This window comes from Aplysia californica, unplaced genomic scaffold (assembly GCF_000002075.1).
Source record: "Aplysia californica isolate F4 #8 unplaced genomic scaffold, AplCal3.0 scaffold00055, whole genome shotgun sequence".
Lineage (NCBI taxonomy): Eukaryota > Metazoa > Mollusca > Gastropoda > Aplysiida > Aplysiidae > Aplysia > Aplysia californica.
This window is the reverse complement of record NW_004797325.1, coordinates 531,306-547,659: the sequence shown is the minus strand read 5'-3', so window position 1 is coordinate 547,659 and position 16,354 is coordinate 531,306. Positions and strand designations below refer to the sequence as shown.

Below are 16,354 nucleotides of genomic sequence, written 5' to 3'. Positions count from 1 at the left end.
AATCTACTTGTATTTTCTTTTCAGTCTCTTTTTTTACTTTCAGTGGAAAGTGTTTTAAAAAGTCTTGAATTTTTTATTATTTCCTTGAAATACTACCACCAACAGAGACCTGCAATAATATCCTCTTCAAACTAAGATTCTGTTTATTTTGAGGGTTTTTTTAAAAAGAAAGGTTCAGTGTTATTTAGTTCTTATTAGTAAACTATCCTTTGTTGCTGAGATGCAATAATTGATCATCACCTCTACCGTTTCAGTTTACTGTTGTGTAGAATATTGCAATTATTCAAACAACCTTTAACGATAATACTATCTTTGAAAAGTTAATATAGGTGAGCTACTCTTCTTGCCTTCATAATAGGCTTGAAATTGAAAGACTCTTAAAATTTAATTTTGGGTGATCACATAAAAGGAAATAAACTCTTGATGTAGGGAGTATTATACAGCTTATATAAAAGTTCAAAGTTGTTCTAGTTCTGAGTTGAATGGTGTCTACGCATTTTACTGAGATTCAATCAAAAGGTGTTATGAATGATTCTGTGTAGTTTCATTCCTTGTTAAATCAGTTGACCCTTTTTCAATAAGTCATAAGTTGCTACTAGTTGACTTTTGAATGTTTTGTAGTATTACTTGTAGATGATTAGAGATTTCCTATTTGATATGTCCCTTGTCACAAATAGGACCTTGTATAGCATTTTTCTTCGTAGAGGTTTGTTCTGTTTTACTGATGATATTGTTGTTCAAATGTGAATTTGAGGCACACAGTAACTCCTCAAAACAAAGCAATAGATAAAGAGGATATATTTATATTTTGTATGTGGATCTACCGGCCTGATGAATATTTTTTGTCTTTTGTCAATCTATGATAGATTTTTCTTGTATTCTGCCACCCTTGTTAGTCTCCAGTATGCTATTTTTAGACAATCTATACTGTCACTTAATTTCAATAGATGTACCAATGAGCAATGAATGTTTTGATTTCATCCATGGCCTGTTAGCTGGTCCAGTTTTTTTTCTTGTTAATTGTTCCTGAACTTGTTGTGCCCTGTAAGCAATATTGTGATGTTGTTCTTGTCTGTGCTACATCTTTGCTTCCAGACCCTCCACTTTTGTAGATCTGAGACGTATTCTCAAGAGTTGTTTCATGTTAGATATCAGTTTTTTGGTGATGAATGAACTTGCCGGTAGTATTGCCACTGGTGGAAGCACTGGAGCACTGTGACTCACACTGGGTTAGCACTTGCCTCTGGTATTTGTTTTGCATTACATGACTGATGTTTTTGTAGAAGATATATAAGAAAACTCATCTATCATGAATGAGATTAGATCAATCCCTTTTTACACATTTGGCGCCATGACACTGTTCATCGCTCTGTTGAGCCCGCCCGTTCTCTGTGGGATTTGTCTTATTTGTCTGTAGATTGGACATTGGTTGCCCATGTTTCTAAATGAATTACAGTCAAACCTGCCTTAAAGGAAATCTGTGTAAGACGGAAACCTGTCATAACAGAATCTCTTCGCTCCCTCCTTGATAAATTCTTCTATATTTACCTCTATAAAACTGAAACCTGTCTAGCACGGAAACGGGAAAAGAAGTTCCTTCCCTTTGAAAGGTTTTTAACCTGTCTAAGGGGGAAAATGATATGCCCAATCAGCCCTGATTAAAACTTTTATGTATTTGTTCCATCGACTCTAAACCTTTTGCCATTCTTCCAAGTGAGGAAGGGGAATAGGTGTACAATTTGGGCGTAGATGTTAGCCCATCCATGTGAGCCCTGAATTGTGATGATGGTCAGGTTGGTGTGGATGGGAAATCTCACCCTTGCCTGTTAAAGTGCTGATGCTTTCATGGATAGCGAAAGGTGCGATATTAGTTTGACCAATGCCTGCCGCCCTGATCGTACAGCCAGGCAAGAAAAGAGTTCCTCAAATTGTTGTTACATCCACGGGAGGGGTAGCATTGGTTGACTGTGCCTATTACACCGATGGGTGGGGCTAAGGGTGGAAGCAAAGGAGATGCTCAAACATTTTTGTTTATAATTGGTCAAACAGTGGTCCTATGAAATGCAAGCCCTTCAATTCCCCTAAGTTGGTAAAGGTACAAGACTGAATTTTGTTTGGGCTCCCTTGCGATTCCGTCTTACACAGGTTCGACTGTACTTTGAGATTTCATTATTAGAGTGACAATTCTATAATCTACAATGCGACCTAGTTTCCTGTACTTTTCTTGTTCTTTTCTTTATAAATCTTTTTTTTAACGGAAGGGAGAAGACAGGATGAGATGGTTGAAATTTGCATATAAATAGATTTTGATCAAACCCAGTGGGCATTCTAGGCTTTATGAGGGAAAAATTTGAATTTTCCTAAGTAAAAATGAGAAATGATTTGGCATCAAACTTTGATTTTCTTTCTCTCCCCCTCTGTTTCCCATCCCCCCCCCCCCCCCTCTGTAAAGTAGTGCTCTGTGGGCATTTATTCAATTTCTTTCCTGGTCACGGTCTGCAGAATGGGAGCAACTTTTATGGCCATACTTCCCTACTGGAACCAGTTGTATAAAGATCATGTGTGTTTGTTTTTCTGGATGACGGTCAGATCAGACTTGTTACAACAGCCAATCCCGATATGAGTATGCAGCAAATCAAAGTCAGAATTTTGTGGGCATGGAATGTGGACTAAAAGACTATAATATGCTCATACTGCCTCTCAACTCTCTCTCTCAGCGATTATGCTTGAAGTGGGCTTTGCCAAGTTTGTCTTGTAGTGCCTCAACTTAACCCACTTTAACCATCGACTTGACCCTTCTGCTCTGATATGACCCAATTTTCTCTTCCCGACCCAACCATTGGAATAAATGTTCTCTTCCTTGTGACTTTGTGTTCAAAAGATTCATACTATCATAACTGTTTTTGTGCATTATGATATTCCCATCTTTAGCTTCCAATATATGATAGTACTCACATCACTAATTATTACTAGCATGTACTTCCTGGTCATTTATTGACATTCCATGTTGTCCATGTGTACATACATTCTTCCATTTGGGGCCACGTGTGTTGCACTACAGCTCATCACAAGTTTTCTGCCAATGCATAGTTTACTAGATGCAGGTGGTGATGGAACAAACAAAAAAGAAATCCTGAATGTGTTCTCTTTTAGATCTCAGACTATATGTTACTGAGTTTGTTTTCTCCAATATCTTGTATTTTGCAAAAATGGACATGCTGTTGTGTACAATGTTTCTTGTCAAATCAAAACCACTCTGTATATTCTTCATGGAAATGTTCTCAGAATGTGTTTGTCTAAGATGGGATAAATTTCCTCAGTAGCAAGCAAGCACTGCTGTATCAATGATGATATTCTATCTATGTTATTGGAGTTTTACATGAGCCATAATTTGGCAAACTATGATCAACTGTTTGGGGTGGGTGGGGGGAGGGGGGGGGGGGGCTGGAGTTGGGGCAATGCGTTATTTTTTGCTTTCTTCAATAGGGGCCTACTATGTTTAAAAAAGTCATTTCTTAATGAAAATGACATTTTCTTATTCTCCTCTTTCTATTTTAAAAGTTAACTCTGTGTTAGGTGTGTCAGATATTTAGTCACCCCCCGCCCTGCCACTGACTGAAGTGACTTTAGGCCATTCCCAAAGGGGGGACATTCCTCGTTTATGCACAGTAGAATTGTAAATGGGCTGATTCATCAATGTCACGCTCATAACTGTACCTGATCTATAACAGGGAACTGCTGCTTTTTCTTTCCTAATCCTTACTATTGTCATTTTTCCTCTACTTCTTTTATATGTTTGTCACACTCTTTGACCCGCTATTTCTGGGGTGCCTTGATAGTCGAAGCAGACTTTATGCTGTTGAAGCTAGAGAGGTGAGCAGAGTAAGTCTGATTCCCTGAAAAGACTTCTCTGTTGACATCCACCCATTGGCACTCATATGACCTGATGCAGTTGCAAGCGCCGTAAAACCTCTACTAAAACTAAAACAGATGTTTAGTGCTGAAGGCTGCTTCAAACTTATCTCTCCTTCTTTTCTTTAGTAACATTTGTCTTCTGTAGGATTTTTGGTTTGATTGACATACCCATTTTATGGAGCTTTGGGGTTTAATTCTGAGGGTTATGGGGTGGGGGGAGGTAAAAAATTTTTATTCCACTAGAATATTTTTCCTGTTACCCCTGAGTATGGATGACAAGTGCCCTGCTGTTGTAATGAACTGAATTGTGTCTAGAAGAGTATTGAATATAGCTGTTTTATATAGAATGTATCCCAATTTCCATGTCTATGTATAAATAACCCTTGGTCATCCATATTCTGCTGGTGTTATGTTGTATTGCAATAAATTAATTTCTTAAATCTGTTCCTTGTAGCATTAAATCAACTATTTGCCTTTAATGTACAGATGCTACCTAAAATTTTCTAGTGTTCATCAGGAAGTTTTTACTTTGATAGCAATAAATAGAGATAAGTTATATACTTGTGTTATCCAGGTGCATGTTCAAGCTGTGTTGTGAGAAGTCAGACCTCTCTTGTCTCTGTAGACCCTTTATGACTGATTACTTCTCTTTGGGGTTTTTGTTTTGTTTCTTTTGAGAGTTTCTGCATTTTGTTCCATCTTGGAATTTCCTAACTCTAGACCAGTGTCTTGGTGGGGGACTAGAGTGCTCCTCCTTCAAACTGACTTACATTGTGTTTAGTTGGGTGCAAAGCTGTGGTGGGTGGTTGATCGGTGCTCTGGTGTGATTTGCTGCTCCTTTCCTATCCAACATCTATCGTCCTTATCTCTCCTCCTTTTTTGTTAAAATTACTCTTTTGTAACACTTCTTATCTCTCCGGCGCTTATATTATTACCTAATTGTGTTGCAAGTATCGTAAAACTCTTACGAAAACAATAACAGTTGATATGTTACATATAATTGTCTGCTTTCATGGTGGGTCTGTTGAAATTTCCCTTGCTCAGGCAGAGTTGAGAGTCCTAATACGTTTCTCAAAAAAACATTGTAATTTAATTTCCTGTGCATGTCTTGATTGAATTTTTTCCATGATCTTCATTGTGTTTTTATTGCTGCTCCTTTACCAATCATTCCTTTTTTTAAAAGATCCTCATGCAAGTATTAGCACCATGCCAGCAGATGCAAAACCTGTGTCCACCTGCTTTCTTGTTCAGCTTTTGCTGCAGCATCCTTTGGATATGGCTTAGTAAAATTGTATGAATATTGCATGTTATGTGATGTGTTTAGAGATAACTTAGCTATCCATGTTTTGAGTAGACTTCATCTTGCATAGTTATGTGCGGACTGCAAAAAAAGTGCTTTTTGTAGCCGCATCTACACTCTTAAAAGACTTTATTAGCTCAAGCTTTTTTTCACAGTTGCTGTGCCTGTTACTGCCTGTTCTATTTTGTTCTTTATTTTCGTGTTTTCGCATTAGCATTTGTGCCTTATGATTATTAATCAGTGTGATTTCTGGTAACAGTATAAGCAGCTGTATTGGATATTATTTTTCACCTTGTGGTTTCCTCACCTGGACTCATGGCTGTGTATCAAACTCACCCTATTGGTATCTGGGTGTTTAGGCTGTATAATTATTATAGAGTGTCTTTCCATTGCTGAAGGACCAAAAAGTCTTTACTAAATTAAAATTAATTATGAAATGCAGTGTACATAGAGCATTCGTGGTTAAAGTAGCCTATATAATAGAAAATTATAAAGGCTCAAACAAATTTGTGATGGCCTAAACACAATATGAATGTTGGAAGTAGAGCACAGTTAAAAAGCTTGCAGAGCTCTTTTGTGGAACATGGTTAATAAATTTTTTTTTATACTGCCTCACACTGATCCTATTCTGCTTTTAAGTCTCAAAATGTTTGTGAACCATTCCTCTGACCTACAAAATCTTTGTCTTTTCATAAGTCCCATTGTCATGATCAGAAAACTTCAATTTTCCATTCAATTTTTGTCACTATCGGAAAACCTCAATTTTTCGTTCCATTTTCTACAGCGTGAATAACCTGTTTTGTTTTTGGAAAAAAATTTTTAGTGCTGGAGAGGGTTTTGACTTTCAACTGCTGTCCATTATATCGGTGGCCTAGTGGTTAGGCTCTCGGACTCAACAACCGTAAGGTCGTGGGTTCGAATCCCGTCAGGGACCCGACGTTGTGCCCTTGGGAAAGGCACTTTACACGAATTTTCCTCACTTCACCCATGTGGGAATGGGTACCCGGCTATATACAGCGAAAGATCTTGTCAGTTTGTTAGTGTTTGAGCGCTTAATCGGCTGCTTGCACTGTATGTATGCTTCCCGGGAAGCTGAGAATGTTTCGGAGTGTTCTATGGTCTGCTGGGGTAATAATATAGTGTAAAGCGCATAGAGCCTGCTGTTGAGCGGGGATATGCGCTATAAAAATGCTATCTATTATTATTATTATCTGTGACTCAACATTGATTGATTAGAAGTTTGGCTCTTTGATGAAGATGGATCATAAGTAGCTCTCACTTGTTTGGTGTTGAATAAATATTTAAATGACATACTTGTTCTGTAGCACTTTGACCTGTTGAAATCCCATTTGAGCACCAATATGTAGATGGGTAGCAGGTATTTGATGTTGTTTGTTTCCTCTGCTTCATTTCCATTTTAACTTGATACACTCCATATTTCTTTCTCGTAACATAATGATGTTGATATGTAGAATGCGGGCTTGAAATGGCTTTGTTTTAGAAAGTAAAGTGCTGGTAAGCTCATCCGCTTTTTCAAGATTCTTTGTCATTGTAAGATCTCTTTTTGTGGAGAAAAAGGTTTAAGACATTTTTACAATTTTCTAGTTATTGATTTTCATCCATTTGTCAGAAATTTGTGTGGAACAAAAAAAACAATGTTTTTACAGTGTTTTAATTTTGCGCAACCTTTGATTGCAAAGGAATTGATCTGTTATACCATTTGTATTCTGATGTATTAAGCCATTGAAATGTACATGAAAGTTTATCAAAGGCCACTTGTGGTCATAATCTTATTTTTAGGCACATTTTGTATAATGTCAGTCTAACATTATTAACATAGATGGAACAATACAGGCAAAGCATTGTGGAATGATGCAATGAAACTTAAGAATTGAAGTACAGACTTCAACATAAGTTAACTCACTTGCGACTGGGCCCTTTCACCAGCCACAAGCGTTGAAGACTGGCGTTTTGGGGGGTATTTCAATAAATCACCACAACTCTCAGAATTACCCTATTGTAATCATGTTTTGACACAGTAAAGTAACATTCAAGCTTAATCTAATACAAAAAACTAAAGTTGTCTAAGTCTAATACTTTAATTTGTATGATTTTTTAAAAATTGGCATGAATTTGATTTTCGAAAAATTTCCAGAGACGTGACAAGTAGAATGAAATTCACTGCAACAACAAAAATAAAAGTTCAAAGTGTTCTGGTTTGATTTGTATACATGTGCAAGTGTTTGGTGAAAATATAAAAGCTGGTCTGTGCATTGATTCAGACCCATACACTGAATTACATGAGACAGATGTACGGCACGACGTTGTGATTTCGTTGCGCGAAAAACAACACCGGTACTAGTGCTAGATCTAGCCCTAGAACTACGACTCGGGCCGTGTTCGGGTACATATCCAGGATCCTAACTATTAGACACATCATATTCTGAGACACTAGAACTAGTAAAACGCACAGAAGTATAGAAAACGGCGAAATTATGTGATTCTTGTTCATGCGACTTCTTCGACCGTTACTACGACGCGACTGTCGGATTACTATAGTATGAGCTGTATAGAAAAAAACAAAGCGCGAGTTCCGGTCCGTTCAACCCCAGTTGGGGTCACTGTCCTTCACCTTCAATAACTTAAAAACTACCGGCCCCAGAGATACGAAACGAAGTCTAAGTAGCTCAGGCTTGGCCAAACAAGGGTACGAGGCGGGTCTCGCGATCCGTGCGTGATTTGTAGAGCGAAAAAAAAATTCCAAAGTTGGTCACGCAAGGCTTGTGAGACCGGACGCGAGCGTCATGGCGGGGGTCACGCAACTGTTGTGTGACCCGTCTGAAGTGAGTTAAGGGCCACTTGCAAACACTCTTGTAGCACTAATAGGTGAAAAGCTAAACATTTGAAATTTCAAAGATAGTTAATGGAATCATGTCTCAAAGTCAGTTCAATTTCAGAATGATGACGTCATGAACTTAAGCAATATGTGGCTTGGAACAACAGTACCCCTCAAAAGTAAAATCCAGGAATTAGTGTCCATGACAGTCCATTCAAAAACCGGTGTACCCACCATGCCGAGCAATGCAATCAAGGCAGCGTCACCTCATGGTGTTGATGGTGGTGGCAATGAAGGCCTGAGGAAGGTTTGCCCACTCTGTTACTGGATCTGTAGCAGTTCTTGTCGGTTAGCTGGTGTTGGCTGGTGCTGCTGGACTACCCGGCCAAGTTTACCTCACACTTTCTCAGTGGGGTTTAAATCGGGACTGTTGGCTGGCCATGGCATTCTTGTCATCCCGGCTTGCCGGATGAACGCGTTTACTGCTTTGCAACGATGTGGGGTGGCATTGTCCTTGAGTATTGCATGTTGGCCAATGTGCTGGAGACCTGCTGTGGCAAGTGGCTGCAGAATCTCTTTCAGGTACCGTTAGTTATTCAGAATGCTATCAACATGGTAAATGGGGGTTCTATTGTGTGTGGTAATCCCACCCCATACCATTATGGAGCCACCATCAAAAGGAGTCACCTCCTGCTCATCAATGTCCATTAACTGTTCCCGTGGATGCCGCCACACGCGAACATGTCCATCTTTTGGGATGACTGTCAAATGACTCATCTGTGATCAACACATGGCCCCATTGGGCACTTGTCCATGGTTCACGGGCCCAGCACTAAGCAAGACGACTTGCCTGGTGTCCTGCGGTCTGCCTTGGTTTCTTTATTGGACGCTTAGCACGGATGTTGGCAACCTGTAGACGGCGCCGTATGGTCTGGGAGCTCACTGCCGTGTTGGTAGCAGCACGCAAACGATGCCAGATGCTGTTTACTGACATTGTCCTCTGTCGGAGGGCCTGTGTGCAGACGTATCGGCCCTCTCTCTGAGAGGTCTTCTTGAGTCGACCTGCACGTCGGCATTCTTAGACTGATCCAGTGGCTTGATGATGCTGCCTCATGTGACGCTGCAAGCCTTCTGGCAACTTCTCGGGCTCCAACTATTTCCTGCAGCTATGCCATAGCCTTGGTACAATCCAAAATCTCTCAGCTTTCGTCTTGGTGGCATGTTGATGCGATACCTACATTTTGCGCAAACGGCAGCTACATTGCCACCAAAGTGAGCACAGTTCGAGACCATACATCCGTTTATCACGTGCATCAGAAATTTTAACTGAGGAATGTCTGTGGTGTCGCACACAAGTCCATTTAGAAAGCAAATTGTGCTAAAATTCCCCACAGATTTTCGTGCTGCTCATAGTGGTTTTGCCCCTTTAGGAAGCTTTGCAGTATGCACTGTTAACCCATTAACACTCTCAGAGCAAAACATTTTCAAACATTCCTTGCTGTCTTTTTTTCTGATTTTTGAAAAAAAAATCAAGGCTGTCTGTCAAGTTGGTCTCTAACTTATGTTGAAGTCAGTAGAAAAGGCAGTTAAGTTTAGTATAATATAGATTGATACATGCCTGTTCGTATGAAATGTTAAACATATGAATATAAAGGATAGAAGCACAAATGTATGGAATAATTAAACAGAGACTAAGAGGACCCTGTAAGACCCTCTTGAAGTGTATGGTCAGTATAGTTCTCCAAATGTTGGGTATCATTGTGCTGTGTTGTTGTTTTTCTTTTTTTATTGTTCATAGCTCCCACATGCTCACTTTTTGTAACACACTGCATTAGTTTGAGGACATTGCTTGTCTTGACAGTTGTGTCCTGTGAAGAATAGGCAGGTAGAATAACTTTTTTTCTGTGTGTCTTTGTGACTGAAATAGTATTTTTTATTGCGTGTTAAGTACTCTAGTAAGTTATGAGTAGAAAGCTGAACAAAATGTGCTTTGTTTGAATAAGCGGACCACTGTTACATGTTGATTTATATGTCTATGGGTTATTTTCATTGTTTGTTTTTATTAATGTTTCACTTGGAGATGAGCTTTGATAGACCCACAGAAACCAGATATTGTTTTCAGAAAAAGAAGACTACCTTTTTCAATCCAATTCTATATAATATTATATATATTCAAACATTTACAAAGATAAAAGGTAGTTGATATGTTGAGGATATTACAGAGGTTAAGATATGGGATTTTTATGTTGGTCCAAGGTTGTAGTTACATGTTTCAAGTCAAGTGCTCTTTAAATATGATTAAATCGTTCGTACCACTGTTAATAGAGTCCTAGAAAACTGCTGATAGTCATGTATGTATTTAGATAGTGCATCTTGAAGAAATTCATAATTACCATATTTTTTGCCAGATATTACGATAATAAAAAAGTATTTTGATGCCTGATGATGACTGGCAAGTAGGTTGATCATTCAGCAGAAACTTGAAAAAAAAATTGTTGTTTATCAGTGTTAAATGTATAGAGAATCCAATAACCCCAAATACCTATAGCAGAGAATGCTGTATTGGAGAAATAAGTTAAGAGTGGGACAAGTTTCAGTTCAGATGATTGTGAGGCATTGAGAAATGTCTTCCGTTTTTTTGTGTGTGTGTACATTTTCAACGAAGAAGTGGCCAGTTTGTTTGAAAAGTTGTTGGACTTTGGTCTCAATCACTTTTTTTTCAGCCTGATAACAAAGTTTGAATACAACCTGGTACCTGTTTTTCAGGTTGCATCATAAAGTGTTTGTGTCTTAATTGTATACGGCTCTTGTGTTAACCTCACATGTTTGATGTATAGTGGATTTCATGTAGACGTTCTCCCCTCACATAACTTTTGTGTGTGGGTCAGTAATACTGATTAGTTTTGAGCCAAAATAAAAGCTGTTGCTGAGACTTTTCACGATTTGTTTGTTTCATTTCCTGATTAAATTTTGTTAAATGGGTGGTTGGCGGTTGGTCTGCTGTGGTTTTCTCCTTCTTTCCCGTCGCACATCTGTCATCCTTATCTCTCCTCCTTTTCTTTGAATGTTACTCTCTAGTAGGCTACATGTAACACTTCTAACCTTCAGTACTTATAGGGCATAAAGTTAATCAGTATTTTGTGCCATAGCTTGTGCGGAGGGTCGGTGATATATATATTCTTTTGAATAGTCTACTTCTTTTTCTTCAGTGTCACTATGTCCCATTCTGGTTCTGTCAAAACAAAGCTGTGAGTACATGTAGTAAGCAGGTGCTGCAGTTTGGTTTGCTCCTTCTTTCCTTTTCAACAATCGTCGTCCTTATCTCTCCTCCCTTTTTGTGTTTGTTACTCTCTTTTTTTTTTTAACATCTCTAATCTCCGGCTTCTATATGACCTTTATTGTGTTGCAAGTGCTGTAAAACACTTACTAAACCAGAACTGTGTTGATGTCTTGTGTGTCCACGTAGAAATAAATGAAGGATAACCTTAACCCTTTGGCTATTGCGTTGCTGTTATAGTCAAGGATCAAGCTGGGGTAGGCAAGTAATTTTATGTTTCTACATCATCATCAAAAAATCCTTTTTGCTTGTTGCTTTACTACAGGAGCTGGATCGTTGTACTCAAAGAACCGCCCCACCCCCTAAAAAAAGCGGGTGGTTGGCAGTTTGAGGGCGCCAGTGCCTACTTCTTTTCTTTCCCTCTGTTGTTTCTGTCTTTTTGTCTTGCTTCTTCCCTGCACTGATGCCTATCTCGCCGAGTGTGACGTCTGCAGCTTTTGACTTTGAAGTGATCTTGAAGATATTATGTTAAAGTCCTGATCCAGCAAAAAGCAGACCATCTAAGTGAGTTGAATTCTGGTACCCCTGAAAACATAAAAAAGGAAGCGCTGGTTGGTATGTGATTTTAAAATCCAACAGAAATGAAAATGGGCGAATGAATGAGGTACATGTATATAGGCCTAAAGATACACGCCATAGGTGGTTAGCTGAGGATGTGGTGTAGTTTGCTCCTTCTTCCCCATCATATTATTCTAATTCTGTCGTTCTTATCTCTCGTACAAAAAAAACAACAAAACAAAGAAGGAGGGAGAGTCTTTAGTAATAATTTGTCGTCAAACAATTGAGAAAAAATTGTTTATTATTTAGACGGCTCGACTTTTCACCCTAAAAGGCTTCTTCAGGAACGACTGAGAGTGAAACAATATTTGCCACACAGTGCTGCCTTTTCGTAAAAGTAAAAGGCAGCACTAGTTTGGCAAATAATATAGGGGAATTTTTTAAAAAATAGTCAATGATGTAATGAGATGGATAAGGGAGAAGAAAATGGGGTTGGGGGGGGGGGGTCGAAAAAGGTGGAGGGGAAACTGTAATACATGTGCTATGATTCTGAAATGGGGAGTCAGATTATGAGGTGAGCTTTGTTCAGGCGGAGAGAGGGGTATGGATGGAAAGGGTTACGGCGTGGGAAAGAGGGAGGGGGGGGGCGACGGAGTAAATAATTAAGTTATAAATCCAGATATTATTAGTTCTTTAAAGAGCTCGATCGGTGTTATAATAATAAAAGGCCAGAAAGCGTTTGATGTGGGCTAAAGTTCCGCATCCAAGTACATGTACGTTGTAGATTCTCTAATGTTAATTTAATTAATTTTTTTTTTCTGTCAGATTACCTGCGGTTGTTGAATCTGGATCTTAGGGTGAAGGTAGCTTTATTGGCCTGCATCCCGAACTGAGCATACTTTTCACGAAACAAGATAGAGGACGTTTCGTTTTTTTTAGTGTCACTAGCAGATTTTTTAAAAGGAGCTCTTTACATTGTTAGTTATAAATACTGTCATGCAAGAGCAAGTTTTGCTCCTGGTTTTGTTATACCGGTGATTCAGGGGGGGGGGGTGCTTAAGGTTAGGCCTACTTTGTTGGGATGGAAGAGGTGTCGTTCTAATCTCTCCTCCTAATTCTTTTCTTTGAATGTTACTCTCTATAGTAACTCCTCTGACCTTCAGCGATAATTTATATGACATTTATTCATATTGCAAGTGCCGCAAGCACTAAAAGTAAACAAAGGTTAGACGCCGGTTCAGTGTTTGGTCAATTGTTCCCCCCTGTAAACTACCTAAAATTATGTGTATAGACACACGTGCCACCATAAGCCATCCACTCGCTATTATTAAAGGCTATTTACCATACCAGCTCACAATTTAGTGGGTATTTTTTCCAAGGACATGAAACCTTTCTGAACGTCTCAGAAGATGAAATAGATATTAAAATAAAAATACCAAAGTGCATTATCTGTCTACTTTAAAAAAATTAAATTACAACGAGACATTCTCATTCAGAAATTTGACGCTGAAAACTGAACCGGTATCCATGACAACTGGCATAGATTATCTGATTCTTTTTAACATGGATTGATTTTAGCTTCCCACTGTTTTCAACCTAAAAGTTCCCCATATTACTTTTCAACTAACAGTCCTTATTGTGTGCATCTTGTGTAACCAGCAAGTTATTCTGCGTGTATTTCATGGAACTGGGAATTAAATGACCGTGGGTCCTCTGCTAAACTACATATATTATTATCACGTTTATACCCTGGGCTGTCTCTATCCATAGTATTGAATTTCATTTTGCCTTTCATACAAGAGCTCCTAATGTTGAAGCGAAGGGAATGACCCCAAGGACAAGTGGTTGTTGTGTTAGCACCAATCACAATTACAACAACATACTTCCAATAAAAATTCATTCGTTGTTGCTCACAACACTACTTTTATTTTAATCTCCTTGCTCACAATCTATAATATGTGTCGAAAATATAGTTGTACGGAATACGAATCAATACAAATTACTCTTCAACTCGAGAAACATAGAACCAAAGTAAACATTAAACATGGCGGATGCGGCGGCTCGGAGAGAAGAGAGACGGCGAAAAATTACTCAAAATGCAGAGGCCAGGATGAACAAGTTACTGGGAAAGCAAACAGCTGTTGGTAAGAATGTTTGGTCTGGCTTGTCATTAAAAATTGTGTGTAGTTCTAAATTTAGATCTTCTTGATTCTAGATCTAGATCTAGAGTACATCCTGTGGTGCGATATACAGTAAGCGATCTTTTGTGGATATCTCTGGAAGTTACAGGTCGATCTTCATGATTTTTTCACCAGAAGTTAGAAAAACTTCCTCTCTATACGGTGTAGCGCATTACTGTAACAGCAGTTTAAAATTTCTATATGTTGTGGTGGTGTTTGTTTGGTAACGTGTGTCTGGTTTGGTGCGCAAGGTTTCTGGTTTGGTGCAACATATCGTCTTGTTTGGTGCGCAATAGTACCATGTTTACAGCTCTAGATCTAGATCTAGCTCTTTTCTGACACTTTTCATCTTTCTCTATCCTTGCTTTGTCTTCTTTTCCTTGCAAGAAGTTCCTGTACTGACCATAATGGAAGGCCAAGGTCAATTAGGCGTGTTCTTTTTGGGAGCTGTGCGCCCCCTGACAGGAGATTTCCTTACACCTTGTGTATGTGTTTTGATAATGGATAAAAAGAAAGGTGCTGTGGACACAAGAAGGGGAAAGAAGAAAACAAGAATAAGACTATACCTAGACTAGTATTTTAGAAGGAAAAGGACAAAAAAGAAGAAGAAAAAGACGTGAAAAGAAGAAATTGAAAAAGAAAGGTGCTGTGGACACAAGGAAGTGAAAGAAGAAAACAAGAATTAGACTATACCTAGACTAGTATTCTTTAACTTTAAGGAAAAGGGCAAAAAAGAAGAAGAAAAAGACATGAAAAGAAGAAATTGAACATTTTGGAGATTATATTTCCATATTAATTAATTTTGACATGAATACATTAACTTATCATCTTCCAATGGCAATATAATGCATCCAAATGGAAGGAAAACAGTCTGTTTCAGTGCACAATGCAGGTCATAGAGAAATAACTTAATAAGTAAAACAAACAAAGGGCCTAGAAGCCACACTATCAATGCCAAATAGCAAAAAAGCCGATATTGCGCACGAAACGGACTGCCCAAATTTGGTCCGCTTCAGTGCGCAACCCTATCTAACACGTTCCTGGGCATTAAGAAGCAGCCTGCGATAGTATTTATCGATTCTAGTATACATTCTACGATACATTAGAGCTAGATTAGCTAGATGTGCTAAATAATCGACTACTCAAGCGCTTAGTAAATTGATCGATACCGGTTACGAAAACCATTAATATGAAGGGGCAAAACTTTCCGACACCGTAGAATCACGTGTGTTGACAGGAACCTCCAAAACGAAAGTGAAATAAGCTGCATTCTGCGCATGCTCACAGAAAATGACCTCGTTTTCGCTGTTCTTATCCAAAACAAAGCAGGAGACCGGGGGTTGCGCACCAAAACAGTAGCGCGGTGATGCGGGCCTACTCTAGATCTAGATCTAGATCTAGATCTAGATCTAGATCTATGCACCCACACTCAGACACAGAGATGAGATGCATTGATTTGAGTCGGAGGCCTTCATGGGACTACACGCAGGACATAAACCGAGCTACGATTGGCTGAACCTGTGGGTACTCTGGGAATTCCCGGTTTCAGTCCCGCGCCTTTGACCATCTTCTCACAGCGGGTTGAGTGCTCATGAACGAAGAAGAAGAAGGAGAATTGAGGAGGAGGAGGAGGATCCGAGGTGTAGATCTAGATGGAGGAGAAGAAATGAAGAAGAAGAATGAGGAGGAGGAGATGAAGAGGAAGGAGGAGATGAAGAAGAAGAAGGAGAGGAGGAGGAGGGAGGGAGGAGAAGAAGAAGCAGGGGGACAAGGAGGAATTAGAGGAGGAGGAGAACAAGAAGAATCTAGAGTCTAGTTGTAATACATGTTACAAATTGGGGACTTTTTCGTTCGTTACCCTACCTTGGGAAAGAGGGAGAGAGAGAGAGGGTGGTGAGAGTGACAGGGAGGGTGTTGTGTCGTCGAGAGCGCCAAGAGTAGCCTACCGTAGGCCTAATTAGTAATGTATTCACAGGTTCAGCCAATCGTAGCCCAGTTTACGCCCTGCATGTAGTCGCATGTGATTTGAGTGAGGGCTAAACTGCCATAATTTTTGCTGTAGAACACACATATATGGTCACTAACACCTTTGCAAATTAATTATTTTCAAGTAAATATCAATCCTAATTGTCAAAACATCAAATTTATTGTGAAATGCAGGGGGGCCCCCTGATCATCATCATCAATGCCTTTCACCCCTGGCAGGGTGTAGGCAGAGAGTATTTAATTATAGAGAGCGGAAACGAAGCCTCTTTTCGCGTATCCAGGTCACCAGCTGATCGTGAAAC

General features: G+C 39.2%; 1 protein-coding gene across 1 annotated transcript in view; it reads left to right on the top strand.

The window, feature by feature from the left end:
* Positions 1-13,899: 13,899 nt before the first annotated feature.
* The window catches only part of LOC101860480, a 14,876-nt gene continuing 12,421 nt past the window's right edge, over positions 13,900-16,354 (top strand). Inside the window, exon 1 of the mRNA XM_005092918.3 lies at positions 13,900-14,030. Within this exon, the coding sequence (XP_005092975.2) occupies positions 13,931-14,030 (100 nt within the window). The 5' untranslated portion in view covers positions 13,900-13,930. The remainder of the gene's footprint in view (positions 14,031-16,354) is intronic.